This window comes from Ctenopharyngodon idella, chromosome 7, assembly GCF_019924925.1.
Source record: "Ctenopharyngodon idella isolate HZGC_01 chromosome 7, HZGC01, whole genome shotgun sequence".
Taxonomy (NCBI): domain Eukaryota; kingdom Metazoa; phylum Chordata; class Actinopteri; order Cypriniformes; family Xenocyprididae; genus Ctenopharyngodon; species Ctenopharyngodon idella.
In genome coordinates, this window is record NC_067226.1 from 23,034,883 (window position 1) to 23,050,971 (window position 16,089).

The 16,089-nt window shown below is 37.0% G+C and overlaps 1 protein-coding gene across 4 annotated transcripts in view; it reads left to right on the forward strand.

The window, feature by feature from the left end:
• Positions 1-3,080: 3,080 nt before the first annotated feature.
• Positions 3,081-16,089, forward strand: part of LOC127515598 (protein phosphatase 3 catalytic subunit alpha) — a 110,553-nt gene continuing 97,544 nt past the window's right edge. For 2 of the 4 annotated variants that reach the window (XM_051899434.1, XM_051899433.1), the window contains exon 1: positions 3,082-3,366. In XM_051899434.1, coding sequence (XP_051755394.1) covers positions 3,306-3,366 — 61 coding nt within the window. In that variant the 5' untranslated portion in view covers positions 3,082-3,305. Of the gene's footprint in view, positions 3,367-16,089 lie in introns of all 4 variants that reach the window. The other 2 variants (XM_051899432.1, XM_051899435.1) reach the window with 2 other exon arrangements.

The window sequence follows — 16,089 nt, forward strand, 5'->3', positions numbered from 1 at the left end:
GTTTATTTTGTTGAATTTAAATTTGTGCAAAGGATTGTGGGTCATTTGAGGCCGCAAAGGATACATCCGATGCGTCCTTAAAAACAGGCTGAAAGAAGGACGTGAAACGAGAGGGTGCTTCTCAATACTCAAACTTCCTCGTTTCCTTGCTCTTCCGTTCTCCAGCTCGTGACCTGGAAACTGATTGAGCTCAGCCATCTTGAAGGACATCTCAATTTTCTAATTGCACCGCAAGGAGGCGAGGAATGAGGAGCGAGGAAGCTTCCTAAGGAGTCATGAGCGAGAACACACAGGTGTATCCTTCCCTCGCATCCTAAGGGGGTGGAGCTAAGACTCAAGGAAGGGAAGCGAGAAATGCACAAATTAGAAATGAGAAGCACCCCATGGCTGCCTTCCAAGGATCCTTCTGTTTGAGATGGCCTTCAGTGACGTTTGATGACAGCCGGGATATGCAGCCTTTCGTTTGAGAAGCACCAATACTGAACGGATCATTGAATCAGTGAGTTGTTGACTCGAGAACAGCTGCAATCATATCAGGGTGCTTCTCATTTCTTATTTGTGCGTCCTCGTTTTCTTTCCTCGCGTCTCAGCTCCACCCACCTCATAGAATTTGGGTGCAAGGAAAGAAAACGAGGACGGAGGAATCGAAGGAAATGTTATTTGTATATTGGAATGTTCTTGATCACTCAAATGTCACTTCAAAGCGTCTTCAGCTGCACTCAAGGCATCTGCCCTCATGTTGTGAAAGTTTGGTTATTTAAAAAAAATCATAATAAATATTAATAATGCAAGATGCCCCTTTGAAATATGTGAGATGTAAAGTTTATTTAAACCACAAAAGTAAAGCACGTTTAAACTATTGTGACAAATATGAAGGGGAAAGAGAATGTATACGTGCGTCAGGTTTCTCGACGAGAAAGACTTCCACAAAGGATACACCTGTGTATCCTCGCACATATCTCCTCAGGAAGCTTCCTTACTACTCGTTCCTCACCTCCTTGTGGTGCAATTAGAGAATTGAGATGTCCTTCAAGATGGCTGAGTTCGATCGGTTTCCGGGTCACAGGCTGGAGGATGTGGGAGCGAGGAAATGAGGAAACATCAATTTTGAGTATTGAGAAGCACCCTCAGTCCAATTCGCAAATGAATAATTTAGTGCGATTTGCGAACCGGTTTAACAGGTTAATTGAAAATACGTTCGTTCAAGAATCGCACACTGCTATTGCGTCTCGGAGCACTTGACGATTTCTTCAATTCACAATAATGAGTAACGATATGTTTTTATGAAATGTAGTGGAGGTTAAAATTACGATATTATGCTTTGGAATGTAGTGAAGTAAAAGTAAAAGTTTCTCAAAATAAAAATACTCCAGTAAAGTACAGATAGCCTACTTGAAGTAGGCTACAGTAATGAAGTAAAAATCCTTACTGTCTGCCACTGGTTACCCAAAATGAATTATCTCTCATTTTTAACCACTATCTATGTAAGATCCAGTGGGAAATTCCCAAAGTACTGGCTGAGATAAAGCTGAGTTGGAGTCCACAGTTTCTACACAGTCTCTGTGTCCCTGACACTAACAATCAACGACTGCTAAAGAAAATAGAAAAAGAAAAAAAGGTTTTAGAGGACTAACTCTTGCATTTTGCGTTGCTAGGAATGTATCCATGGAGACCTTTTCTGGGAAGAACATTTCTTTTTCTGCAGTAAAGCTGCCATATATCTGGGATAACAGGTGCAAAATGTATAGGAATAGGTTATGCCTATACAGTATACAATTATTTATTCCTACCTTTCTTTTTTTGCCTCCCTATGGAACAAAGTGGTGTTCTTTTCATGAGGCTTTATAACCATGCAAATGTTTAACAACTGCTGTTTGAAACACACACGATGGCCATGGCTTTAGGGACCTTGATGACAAGTCTGTGATAGTGTCATTGTTATCAGTGTTTTCACAGCTCTGTGTGTGCAGGTCAGCTGTGATCCACGGTAACGTTCAGAGCATCCTCATATCTGAATGACAGTGTGTGCAACTGCAGGTGATCATGCTAGACCCATGTAAGCCACTTGCAAATTTTCACCCTGAAGTCAGGCAGGTAATAGGCCATAATTTACCTATACAGTGGTTTCGGAGAGATCTGCATCTCTATCTATCTATCTATCTATCTATCTATCTATCTATCTATCTATCTATCTATCTGTCTATCTGTCTATCTGTCTATCTACCTACTTACCTACCTACCTACCTACCTACCATGCACGCAAGTTTGTGTCAACAAGCTGTCTACTAAAAATTTTGAATGTGACAAGTTATAGGAGATAGATTAATGATAACCTCTGGGTTGAAAATAACAACCATATACCATTGTTTTTTAGCAGAAGTGCGTTTATAAATCCGTAACATTGACTTACATGATAGCTGCTGCATCATTTTATATATTTATATATACATTTTAAATTTACATTTTATTACATACATTTTATTTAGCCCTTTGAAAATTAAAGATAAGATAAATTATTTGTTGTAACTTGTTTTGTTAAGTAGAGAAAACCTAACGTTTAATGAAAATATATGTCGCTTTCTTTTTGACACACACAAACACATACACGCACATCTTTATTTTGTGGTGGGGCAAATCTGTTCAAATCTGAACTCGTTCGTTCAGTATTGTGGACCCTTCTCCCTGTATATGCAGTTTTATAGGCGGGTTATATTTGCAGTGACAGCAGAATGACTTATCAAGATAATACAAGAGATGGACGTCTGAAAATGTGCGTATGCAATACACTGATAGATTGCGTATTAATGCAATGCACTTATCTGGACATTAAACGTAAAGCTAACGAGGAAAAAAAAATATCCGCTGAGTAGTCGTACACATGTTAAATGAAACACTGTAATTATAGTCCCCTCCTCAGAGTCCAGTTCAGAATTGTAATATTACAATAATTACACAGACACTTATGAGTGACATCTCAGCAGACCATAGGGGAAGCGCATTTTCAGAGCGGGAGGGTCCTCTCCACCAATAAGTGGCGCTGTCAGAGTAGTGGGCGTGTCCTTTACTGCAGTAAGGCTTGGTTGTGTTCGCTGAGAACTTGATACAGTGTTGCAGTAAATCAGACAGAGCTACAGTAACAGCGTTGAAATTTGTCACCCTGTTGCAAGTATTTTTGGCCAGTGATACAAGCGATCGATATCACTGCCGTCTCCCGTTTGGGGAAGAGTTGAGTTGTTGAGCAAGGAAGTACATCGGATCGTTTTCAAAAACAGTTTCAGAGAGAATCGACACATATTTGACTGGAAATGTCTGAAAACAAACCGAATGATGATCCGAAGTTATCCACGACGGACAGAGTGGTTAAATGTAAGTAGAAATCCCATGCCACTCAAGAGCGATCGGGCTTATGGACTATTTGAAGTGAGAAAACCTTGAGATTTGAGTGTAAACGTGTACCTGGAATGAACAGTAGTCCTATGGTTTGGTAATGCTCTATAATATGAGATCTGCCCATGGACAAATGGGTGGTAGCCGGTCTGTATTGGTAAAAAGTAGGAAGTAAAGGTAGTTGTTATTATGACAGAGTTGGTTGCATGGCTTATTTGTCCAAAGAAACGCAATATAAAACCTAAATTTTCAAGTCAACAAACTGTTTATATATTCGCAACAGTTCGTGAGTTTTAATGGACGTGTTATTGCGCGCATGTTCTTTCGTACAAAATGTAGATATTGCACAATACTGACAGCTTGAAAGAGCCAACGTAACACGTAACGGGTTTAGGAATTTTGCATGCTCGTTTTTACTGCTTGATGATCATTTTGGACATGAGGCAGCATATGACAGGTTGGGGCCCCTGACTGTTTGGAAACAATCCCTCTCAGTGTGGCTCCTCCGTGCATTCAGTTCACCAGACACACTTGCCGTCATGTCCCATTTGTTGTTCCTCATCAAGGCAATTGCTATCATTATCATTTTGTTGTTACTGTCACTGCAGTGGATCTAATTTTCTGACACATAGCACTCTGCTGTACTTTGGTGTACCAAAACACACGAAGAGCAACATTATTGCACATACCCTATGAATGGCTATCAATGTTTTCATCCAAAATAATGAGCATTGAACTTCTGGCTTGTAATGGCTTTTGCAAACATCAGGCATAGCACTGCAGCAGATCCAGCTGTAAGGGATCCCACGACTCAAATGCTCTGACAACTCCCCTCCCAGTCATAACCATACAACAGCCTCCTACTCCCAACAAACATGTCCTCACTGAAGTAATTCAGTAGCCAGACTGGGGTTTTATAAGTGTGGGGATCTGATATGAATTGATTGCTCTCATAAAGGAGCCCGGGCTTCTCCGATAACTCACTTACTTTTTTTTCCTCCTATCAGCTTTTAGCGTGGCCCCTGTGAAACATCAGTTTCCTCTCACTGGTTAAAAGAAGGAAAGGCGAGGGCTGGGAGTGCCTTAGGAAGGAGTTGCACTTAAATGTTTAATGAGATTATTGCACAATGTGTCAGCTTGATAAGGGAAATCTAAGTAATGGGAGCTCCAGAAGTCCTAAATGTTCAGCTATGGTGTTAAGGGGTTTAGGGTGGTGGGTTTTAGATTAGGTCAGGACCGTGTTATTATCTGCAGCGCTTTAAGAAATTTATCCCTATAAGACTGTATGAGAAATAGTGTTTTTTTTTCTAATATACAATATGTTGTTCAGTCTTATATAGCCTATAGGTGAGATAACACATTGCATAGCACAGTTATTTCTCATTCTTTTATTCAACATATCATTCGACTCCTATACTTTAGTTTTAGTGTTTTTGTTGCTTGGGAAAATACAGTCTCGTATTGTAAGCGCTGCATCATTATTCAGATAATGTTTATTCAGCTGCCACAGCTTGGCTTTTCTCTTGTTTATGGTTTTGTTTTGTCTATTGACAATATCTTTAACATGTTCACAGCATTAACAAATCCTAGTGTGTGGATTTTTTTCTTTTTTTTTTCCTTTTCTAACTGTAATACCCTAAGAAGGGATTCTGGGCCAGCTTGATAAGATAGAGAAGCTGAATTTGAGTGAACAGTTTAGCGCTGATGATTTCTTTTGTAGCTTCTGACAGAGCAGTGCTCAATCAGACAGATCTATTATCTGCTATTCGCTCTAAGCTGTAGAGAGATGAAGCTTTTAGTCGGGTGTCCTTGGTTTTAAATGATCCTGACCAGGCAAGGAGCTTTTATGTAATGTTGTGTACTACCTTTTTTCACCCACTCCTAATGTTAATAGAGCCTTTATGTGTTCAGAAAGTGACTGACTGACAAAGAAAGAGGTACAGAGACAGACGGACAGTGGGAAAGACACTTCCACGTTCCTTGGGTTTGACTCAATGGGACGAATCGCAATATTTAAGCTTGTTGTACCTTTAGACTTTGTTTTTGCTCTTTCTTTTTAGCCCATTTCCACCTAAATGGTGATGGTTCTTGTACTGCAGTGCAAACCCCCCTGTTTCTATTGACTTGAGATCTAAAAATGACATGACTGACTGCACAAACCAAGAGAATACGTTTTAAAATCCAGAATAATTTTATTCACTATCTTTGTGCAATTGTCAGACTTTATAATGATTAATATTCCTAGCAATCAATTCACACATAGGATATTTGCTATAATCATTTTAGACAAACTGAGAAAATAAATTGGATGTTGCAACTGCATCGTATTGCCATATCTAGGCATGCACTGATATTAAAATTCTGTCCAATACCAATAAGCCCATAATGTTTGAGTGACCAATAACTGATAAATGGCCAATATTAAAATTCGATACTATTTTGTTTATATATATCAAAAATAAAACCCTAAAATCTAAGATCAACTGTATTAAATGCTACAATTAAATTTGGGCATCCCAACAATATAATGTATGGAATGAAAAATGGATATTTATTTTAAGATTTAAATATAACATTTAACAGTTATTACACTTTTTTTTTTTTTTCTAAGTAAGCATTAGATTGCGGTTCAGGTAATCTAAATGTAAAAATGGGAAATACTGATAGAATGAAATATCGGCTAATACCAGTAAATTACAGAAATACTCTATCAGCTGTTTATGGTACAGATATATACATTTGAAAGTTTAGGGTAAGATTATTATTAGACTGGTTTCTGAAGGATCATGTGACACTGAAGACTGGAGTAATGGTTGCTGAAAATTAAGCTTTGCTAACACAGTAATAAATTACATTTTAATATATATAATAATTATTATTTTAAAGCTGCATTACAGCACTTTAGCCTCTTTATCTCCATCTTGGTTTGAAACCTAAAATTGCAGTTACTTGCAATATGTTTTTAGAGTTTTTTTTTTTTTTTTTTAAACATGGGTTATGCTTCAGCACTGCTCCTCTGTGCGGATGAATCTGTGATCACCACATCAGAGAAGATCTGGCATTGTATATCTACATGACAATATGAAGTACGTCCTACTTGACATATATCCAAAGAAAAATGTGATCTGAAGAAGTAACATCTGCCGCTTTTGTTTTGACCAAATGAAAATGTAAATCTTTACAATATTGATGTATAGATCACGTCAGATCACACATTGCAAATTAGCTAGCTACATATTGAGCCACTGAAATGTCTTACCTGTTCAGCAGTTGCTTGCAATTTAAAAGTGTGCTTCAGTACAAACAAATCAGATTGTTTCAGGAGTATCAGGCACAGCTCTTACTTTGTGTTTTCAATGATCAGTGTTTTTAAGCATTCCCTAACAACAGTGTACCATGAAAGGACAATATAAGATGGTGCCTTGTTTACTTTTCACATCTCTCTTTACTTAGGTCAGGACTGTATTATTATTATTATTTTTTTTAGAGTATTCCACTTTTGATAAGGTTAGAAAAGGCTGTCTGGAAAGTAGACAACATAGTTTTTTACTTCTCCCTGTGAAGTCCATCTAAACTCAGCATGAGACCATTGTCTGTTGGTTTTATGCTGCAGTTAAAGACGGATAGCATGTGACATTTGACTCTTGAACGGAGGCGCGGGCACTGCACACAGCGAGGGGGGAACCACCATCTCGGTAGCTGATCCCTGCTGGATAGCTGAGTCATTTTTAGCAACTGAACCTTAAGTTCGACACGACATAGCTCAATGTTTAGACACCTGTAGAGTGACTCTCACTCACCTACACAAATACAGTTGTGCTATCAACTTTTTATTCTGCATCTTTAATATATGTAATCAAACCACTTTTTACTGTAGAGAAGAGGATGTTATAAATATTTTTTTTCTATCTTAAACCCCTTGCAAACCATTACCAGTACAATCCTTGGTTAGTTTGCCATGTATTCTGACTATCAGTATGAAGTTAGATTCTCTTTTCAACATTTTTACCCTTTTTTATGGTAAATGTCAGTGTCACGTCATTCATTTTTGCATGATTATGCCACTTCCATAAATAAAGAGCATGTGCGTTGGGAGGTGTGTTAGTTCTGGCAGCTTATAGCTTTAAAGGTGCAATAGGTGATTCTCTACAGAAATGTTTTTTGTTATACTGGTTGACTTGAAAGTTTCCTCATATCCTGATAGCAATCACTATGTTAAACAGTCTAAATGTATTTTTATAAATAAAAGGCGTGGAAGGCGTAGGACTATAAAATGTTCATCCAATCATTATATTCGGTCCAAATGAAATAATATGATGTCCTACCTGCCTGTCCATGTTTTTACATACCCTCATGTACCCTGTTCTCGCAGACATCATACGTCATAAGCGTGTTTCATGCTGTCAGTCACAGAGCACCGCAAACAAACAGCAGCCACCTTTTACAGTTCCCACCAAATCAAAACAATGAGCTTATGCTGCGTTCATGTCATAACTACCGTAATTAAGAGATGGCAACCCGTGACATTCTAACTGGAGTTATTCAAAAAGGCAACCATCTGAGAAATCACTCATTAAATGAAAGAAACTTTGTTCAGAGAAGAGCTTACAAGCAAAATGGGAAAGTAACGAAGTACAAAATACAACTGGTGTCAGTGTCGGATTGACTTTTCAGAGGTGGCGACTACTCTGAGACTTGAAAGGAAATAAAACCGACCCAGTTTTTATTCCCATGTCCCTTAACAGATAAAATATCTAACAATTCCTATGTTGAATGTCAGCGTTGCCTAACTATTGTAATATTATTTATTTTAAACTGACTGTTTTCAATGTGTTGAAAAGACATTATTTAGCCTATATACGGATATTCATCTCTTTATGTTGTCTTTTGAGCTTAACTCATTTGAAATGTTCCTTCGCAAGTTTTACACCTCAATTACCAACACAATCTCGTGGCAAAATTATGTTTTAATCGCTGTAGCTGCATATCTGTTCAAGCTGCAAAACAGAGCGCACGTGAACAGATGATCTCCTTGCCGCTTTACTACTAGTTATAGCATGAAATAAACATGAATGAACATCAGAAAGTATGTCGAAAGATGCAACTTTACTGAAATGTATCATGCCTAATGTAATTGTATTTATTTTAACTGCAGGAATAAAACGACTTGTGAACAACATGTCACGTAATGCTATTCACCTCAGAAAAGTCCACAAACTTGTTACTTCGCTAGAGAAATTGACTCTAGAGAGGACCATTTTTAAAGGAGTCCTATTATGCCCTTTTAAATTCTTGATTTTGTTTTGGGGTCTACTAGACTAGGTTTTCATGCTTGATTGTTCAAAAAATGCATTCTTTTTTCACTTATTTTACATTATTGCAGCTCCTCTCAGTCTTCCCAATATGGCTCAAATGCTCCATTTAGTTCCTGTTTTGATGAAGCCCCTCCTTCTGAAATACATAATATGGTCTGATTGGTTAGCTGGCCCTGTGTGTTGTGATTGGCGAACCGCTTAGAGCGTGTTCTAGAAATGTCACTCCCGTTACCATAACCACGAGTTTCATCTGCTCGGGTATAAATATTAATGATGGTGTCAATTTTGCCATACCAGTTTAACCCAGATTCAAACCCTGTAAATGTTTATGAATAAGAGGATCATGCAGAACCTTTGCTAGCACAGACGTTTCAGAGTGGTAAGTTCCTAAGAATCGGTGAACAGTCTTACAAAAGCGAGAGCCCCATAGCTAAACACTACATCAACACTGTAATGTTAGTGAGCAGGCTAGCAGAGCCAAACAGTTTGCCCTTTGTTTACATCGTAACAACAACATAAAACTTTTAATTGGAACTGTTAATAGAAAACACAACAACAAATAATAAATACTTACAGGTCATGATCCATAAACAACTGATTGTACTGACAAAATGGGAATTGCTCTTTCTTTCAGGAGAAGCTTTTTTGCACAGCCGGCATTGTACTCTCGTAGGTTCTGGAAGCTGTCCTTCGTAAAATGTGCAGCACACAGATAAAATAATACATTTTAACCACTGTTTTCTAAGTTCGGCCGCCTTAGGAAAGCCAAACAAAGGGGTTTTGGTACCAGGGTGGAAAAAACAGCGTATCTTCGACATGGCAACAACACGCTACTAAAGCTAGTGAATATCTCTCTTTGGAGTGGATTTTAAGCTTTGTAACCTTGCAGACATTTTTTTTTATGCTCAAACAGCAACATTACACACTAACTAAAGCTGAAAAAGCGTAATAGGACCCTTTATATATTCATTCATTATATTTTTTTTTACTTTTGGTGTCTTAATATATGTGTGAATAAATCTGTCTTGAAAATATTTTTTATCATACAGTCAAAAATTCACATCGGGACATCCCTAGTTATGACTACTCTTTGTATTGTGATCTTTTTGACGTATGGCATGTGTTTTATACTAACAGTTGTAGAGGAAGAGCCTATGGATGACAGTTGCTCAGGTATATGCCAACAGAATGTTTGACTTGTAAACACATTGCTCAGAGGCTTCAGGTGGGTAGGTATATTACTGGAGGTCTCCATTTACCTAGCAGTCAGTGGCAGGACATTTTCTCATAGTGTAGTGTCACAGCATTTTCATGTGGTGGAGGTGTTGGAAGTTTGTAACACTCTTCCGCTGCTGCCAAGATGCGAGGGCTAAAGCGACAGGCATGCGGAAGTCTTTCTGTCAGAGATCCACGGGCAGAGAAGGAGAGAAAAGAAAGATTTCAGAGCGAGCAGCCTTTTCTGCGTTGACACTTTCACCTAATGACAGTTCTCTTACTCAGTCACTGCAGTTCCAAAACAGTCCAACCTCAGCTGTGTTTCTCTAAAATAGATATGTACCCTCTCCTCACCTCTATCACAGCTCCACCAGAGTGTACTCAACACGAACATGGTGACCTTAGCTCACTCCCACTCAAACCAGTGTGCACTTTTCCTCCTGAGCCCTCTTGTAGAGCTGTACATAGTACTGTACCTTTCATCCTGTTTTTGGCCCTGGACAGAATGCATGAGGAGGTTTTTCCTCAGGCACTACATAGTCAGCCCAGGGGTCCTCCAGCGAGAGGAGGTTAGTCCATCTGTTCAGGCTGGCGGGATGGAGAAGTGTGTATCTGAAATTGCATAGCTGCAATACAGAATTCAGAGAAGAGTGCTTACGGTCACCAGTGTCAAAAAAACGTGTTATGTACCTTCCAAATGAGTTTGTGTTCTCAACAATGCTTGCGATACTCATGAGCTGTTATGAAGTATGCAGCATCACTGCAGATTTCAAAGCATTTAATGCTTTTGTTTCTTCATCCCAGTTCATATACTGTCCACTCAAAATAGTATCCGAGTTTAGAATTGATGGATTTCGTATTCATTCAGCAGATTAAAGCAGCTGCTTGAATACATATCTGTATGAATGAATTCAAAATCAGGTAACTGTAGCAACAGAATCAAAGATGGCGATGTCCACCGGGAAGTTTTATTGCAAATGACAGTGTATTATTAAATAAATGAGTCCAATTGAGGCATGAGTTCATCCATGAGATATTTAAAAAAAACAACAGCAACAAAGACTTTCAATGATTTGTAGTTTCTTCGTCTCTGTGAGTAAACTAAACCCCTTATAACCAGTGTTGGGGAAAGTTACTTTTAAAAGTAATGCATTACAAGATTGCATTACTCCATAAAAAAGTAACTAATTGCGTTAGTTACTTTTTATGAAAAGTAATGCGTTCTGGATTAAAGAAGAATAGGATACAGGAGAAGAAATTCTAAATCTATTCTAAAGTAATTTTTCCTTATTAGTATGGTTGAATTAGATCATTGAAGGTCAGCAGCAAAGACATTGGTTAATAAAGTGAGATTAAATACATAAAGTGTATTTATGTAATTTAATATAGTTAATTATTACAGGTTTGCATAAAATTCTGAGATTGCATTTCACTGTTTTTATTTATTTTGAGGAATACTCAATCTTTTCGTGCAAATGAGATGAGTAAATGCATGTTCACATTTAGGCCGTGTGTCCACCAAAGCGTTTTTAGCCAGCTAAAAACGCTAGGCGCTCTGCTTAAATTGCCTATCTGTGAGCACTTGAGAGCGCTTCGGCAGCGCAACGTTTTTTTTTTTTTTCATTTGAGACGCTTTGTTGATATGATACAGAATATCCGTGGCACTGTTACTTATAACTGATTTTGCAGGTAATTTGTTTCAGACTTAAAATGTCGACACAATGTAGAGTACTTGCTATGTATGTTTGGAGACCAGCAATATTAATTTCTCATCCATTTTGTTCCGTTCTCTGCTTGTTAATGTCATTGTACAGCAAGAATGTTTTGACAGTTGGTCGGTGTTGTATTTGTCCCGCCCCTCCTTCACTCTGATTGGACGGCTGGCTTAAAAGTGACAGTGATGAGCACAGCATTTTACTCAAAGTTGAACATTCTTCAACTCAAGGCGACCGGTAAAAAACGCAGAGCTCTCAGCGCTTGAGCGTGAAAAAGATGCTCAGTGCCTCGTTACACTCCTGCCATTTAAAAAACGCTGTGCTCCCATTGGAAACAATTGGAAAAGTACGTTAGCTGCTGGATAAAATGCTTTGGTGGACACACGGCCTTAGTCTAGAACTACAATAACTATCGTGTTTACACAGCGCACAACGCCTCTACGCTTTATTTTTCTCAACATGGGGACAGGAGAGTCGGTCAATAAATGTGAAAAAGTAACTTATTTGAAAAAGTAACTTAGATATTTTGTTGTAAATTGAAAAGTAATGCGTTACTTTACTGGTTACTTGAAAAGTAATCTGATTATGTAACTCAAGTTACTAGTAATGTGTTTACCCCCTTATAACACAGGACTTATAAACAACTTATTAGCATGATTTTTTTAGTTCAGTTTAACCTATTCGGTTGTTAAGTCCGACGTCACGCTGCAGCGCTTCCGGGTTCTTCCTGGTCTCATACCACAAGAAAACAACAAATGGTGCTAATATACACACACGATGTGGTGTAATACTTCCAAAAAATTATAATCATAACCTTTATCGCCATACCAAAATCCCAGATGGCCAGACAGTGATTCATCTTTTATAAATCGTTAAAATATTAATGTCTGTGACGCTGTGAGCACAGAGACTGTTGTGTAGACTGTAAGTATTTTAAATGTTTAACTTTAAAATGTTAAATGTTTAATATGAATAAATAGCACTCATAAACGGCCGTGGAGATGCCATTCTCAAGTGAGACGAGCCGGGGCTTGGACCCAGCAACGGCATTCCTTACGTCACGACTTAACAAGCGGATTGATGTCAGACAAAACAGCTTCAAAAGGATCCTCCTTTGTTTATCATTCAATTACTTTTTTATTTGCTGTTTTGATAATTTCAAAACTAGTGCATCCACTACTATTTACATGAGTTTTTATTTCTTTTTGGACTAAACTGTAACTTTCTACTTCATACCATAAAGATTGTGTACTCAGCCTTGTTGTTCAACCTATTAGTATGTCTCTGTGAGCTTAGCATGGCTTTAACGGTTGCAAGAGGTGTGGAATGTGTGCTAGTTTATGCATTTCAGCCTGAGGCTCTTCATGGTGGTTTGTGTCGCCCTGCAAATGACATCAGCAGTGTGCTGGAGCCCGCCTGTGGTACTGAAACCCCTCATGACCCTATTCCACACCCACTAATAGTGCCTGAGCATACCAGGAGCCCTTATTAGATTATGTTGCCATTACTTTAGCACAGGTTGTGGAAATGGAGCAGAGGAAAGCAGCAAGCCTCACAATATTATGGACCGTTTTAATGAATGAGAGTGCCTCAACTTCACTGGATGTAATGGGACCTATCTCCCACTAGCATTTACTAGCATTACCCTGTGTTACCCTGTTTTTTTACTAATGCTACTCTGATGATTGCTGGAAATTCTGGGTAAATGGGGTATATGAAAATGTGTCCTCATAGAGCTTGATTTGATATTGCAGAATGATGTAAGCCTGATAGACTATAGCTTCTTTTAAAAGTCTGCACCAGCTCTACACACAAATGGTTCATGCAAATGATTTCAAAGGAAAGAACATTTGGTTCAGCTCTGTGAAATATGATTTGTGCCCTGTGAATGTGTGCGAGTGTGCGTGCGTTTAAGACCCATCTATTTCTGTCATCAATCCACTATCAGTGGTGTCTTCGTCTCATAATCACTGAAGTGTTTAGGGCTTCTGGTAACTTGTCAGCTGCTTTGTAACTTTTCAACTAGTGGCACCAGTTGTCACCAAAATCCACATCATAAAGAACATAGTGTGATCAGCCCTGGTTCAGATGTGAACCAAGAATCATATTCATAAATATTTCAGCTAAAATTGCTCGTTTCCTGCAGGTCACAGTACATTGATCTCCTTCAGAAGAACCTAACTAAATTGACCTTACTAAATTACATTTATAGTAGATCTAGACAATATTGAATATCTGCAATTAATGAGGCACTGAAAGGAAAATCTTTGCAGAAATGTAAAATTCTGGACACACACACACACACACAATCATAAAACGGACGCTTGGCTAATAGAAGCACATATTGTACCCTACAACAAAGGACAAAATGCATAGTTTTATTTTCTGAATTAGTTCAGGGTTTAGTAATAGAAGTTCAGCAATGTGCCTAGTCAGGTTGAGACAGTTTCTCTTCTGATGTATTTTGAGATTTTGTGCAAAATAGTCTCTAAAAGTCTGCACAGGTGCATATTTGAGCTAATAAAGTGATCGCTTTTGGGAATAGGACACTTATAAAACTAAAGAGTTTTGTGAATACTGTGCTTTTGATTTTACTATTAATCTTCCTTGTGTTTCAGTGTGAAATCATGCCTTGGTTATTATGAATAACTACATTGTTACTTTTTATTTCTTATGTTAAATTGGGTAACACTTTAGTATAGGGAACATGTATTCACTATTAACTACAACTTTTCCTACAATAAACTCCTAATTTACTGCTTATTAATAGTTAGTAAGTTAGTTGTTAAGTTTAGGTATTGGGTAGGTTTAAGAATGTTGAAATAACTCATGCAGAATAAGGCATTAATATGTGCTTATTAATTATTAATAAACAGCCAATATTCTAGTAATATGCATGCTAATAAGCAACTAGTTAAAAGACCCTAAAATGAAGTGTTAAATTAAATTGTTTTAGAATTCGGGCTGCACGATTATGACAAAAATCATAATTGTCGAATATTTCCCTTGAAATTGTAATTGCGATTATTAATGGCGATTATCACAATTTACATTGAATAATGTTTTGAATGGCTTATACCATTGTTTGAAGCAACTGCATGCCATATTTTTATATGAAAATAAACAAGCTTTTATTGCTTTTCTATAGCATTAAGCTTCAAATGTCAACTATACATTGGTTTGGTTTCTTCTTCAAATAAAAAAGTAAAAATATGCATGGTATTATAATGGTACACTAAAAACAATTGAAAAACCCTTAAGATAACCTGTAGAAAGAAAAAAACAACACATCTTAAGCACGCAGAATAATGTAAGTGGTCTTTTTTGTGTGTGCCTTTGAACGATTATGTAATTGTGACATCTGTAACTGTAATCACGATTAGAAATTTGATTAATTGTGTAGCCCTATTTAGAATCTATTTGGTAACAATGACTTTTATTTGATTTGAAAAATCATCTTTTTAGCCATTTCATAGCAAATACATATTAGAAAAATATGTCAGTGTATGACTTTTTTGTGCAATTTTAAGGTTTAAGGTTAACATTCCTTGAAGGCTTTAGGCAAACATATTTCTTTCATAAAACTGGGCTAGGTTAAAACAGCCAGAATGGCTTTGAGTGAGTGGTTTCTGGCTGTAGGTTAATTCATGTTAGGACATGTTTGTTAGTGTGCAGTTACATTCCGTTTCAGCACACATAAAGAAATCATGTCACTGTTAATTATGGTCTGTTTTAACTACCTTAATTAATCTTTTAATTATATGCATATGTATTCTATATTTTTTATGTAGAGTGTGTGTGGTTTTTAATTTTTTGAGTTTGTGAAGGGACATTTCACGATAACAGTATAAATCACAGTATATTTATATAACTAACATAAGTAAAAAAAAAAAGTAGAAATAATAATAACTTAAGCTTACTGAAGACAATTAAACAGTCAGTGATAAAATAAGAACAAATAAACTAATTAGAAACGATAGGCCAAAATTGTCTTTATATGAAAAAATATGATTCCCAGTGTGCACAAACTTACTTCCTTTTTATTCATACATTTTCTTTATTTTTGAAGTACTGTAATATGATTACATAATAAAGAAGTTGAATCTAAAGTGTTTGTTTTGCAGATTTAATTAATTTTCAAATGATTTCAAATTTTTTAAATATTAATTAAAATAAATATAAATTATTATATAAGCTATATATCGGCCATCAGCCACCCTCCTCTCTAAGATATCAGCATCGGCATCGGCCATAAAAAAATAAAAAATAAAAAAAATCAGTCAACCAGTAGAATAATTAATGAATAAATACAACATAAATTGTATAAAGTAATCAAATGTACAAAAAACACTGCATAGTCTTCACTGTGTAAATTAAACATAAATTTATTATTATTAAAGTTACAAAAGTGATTCAGTCATGAGCAGTGAGAAATTATCATCTCTGGTATACTCTGC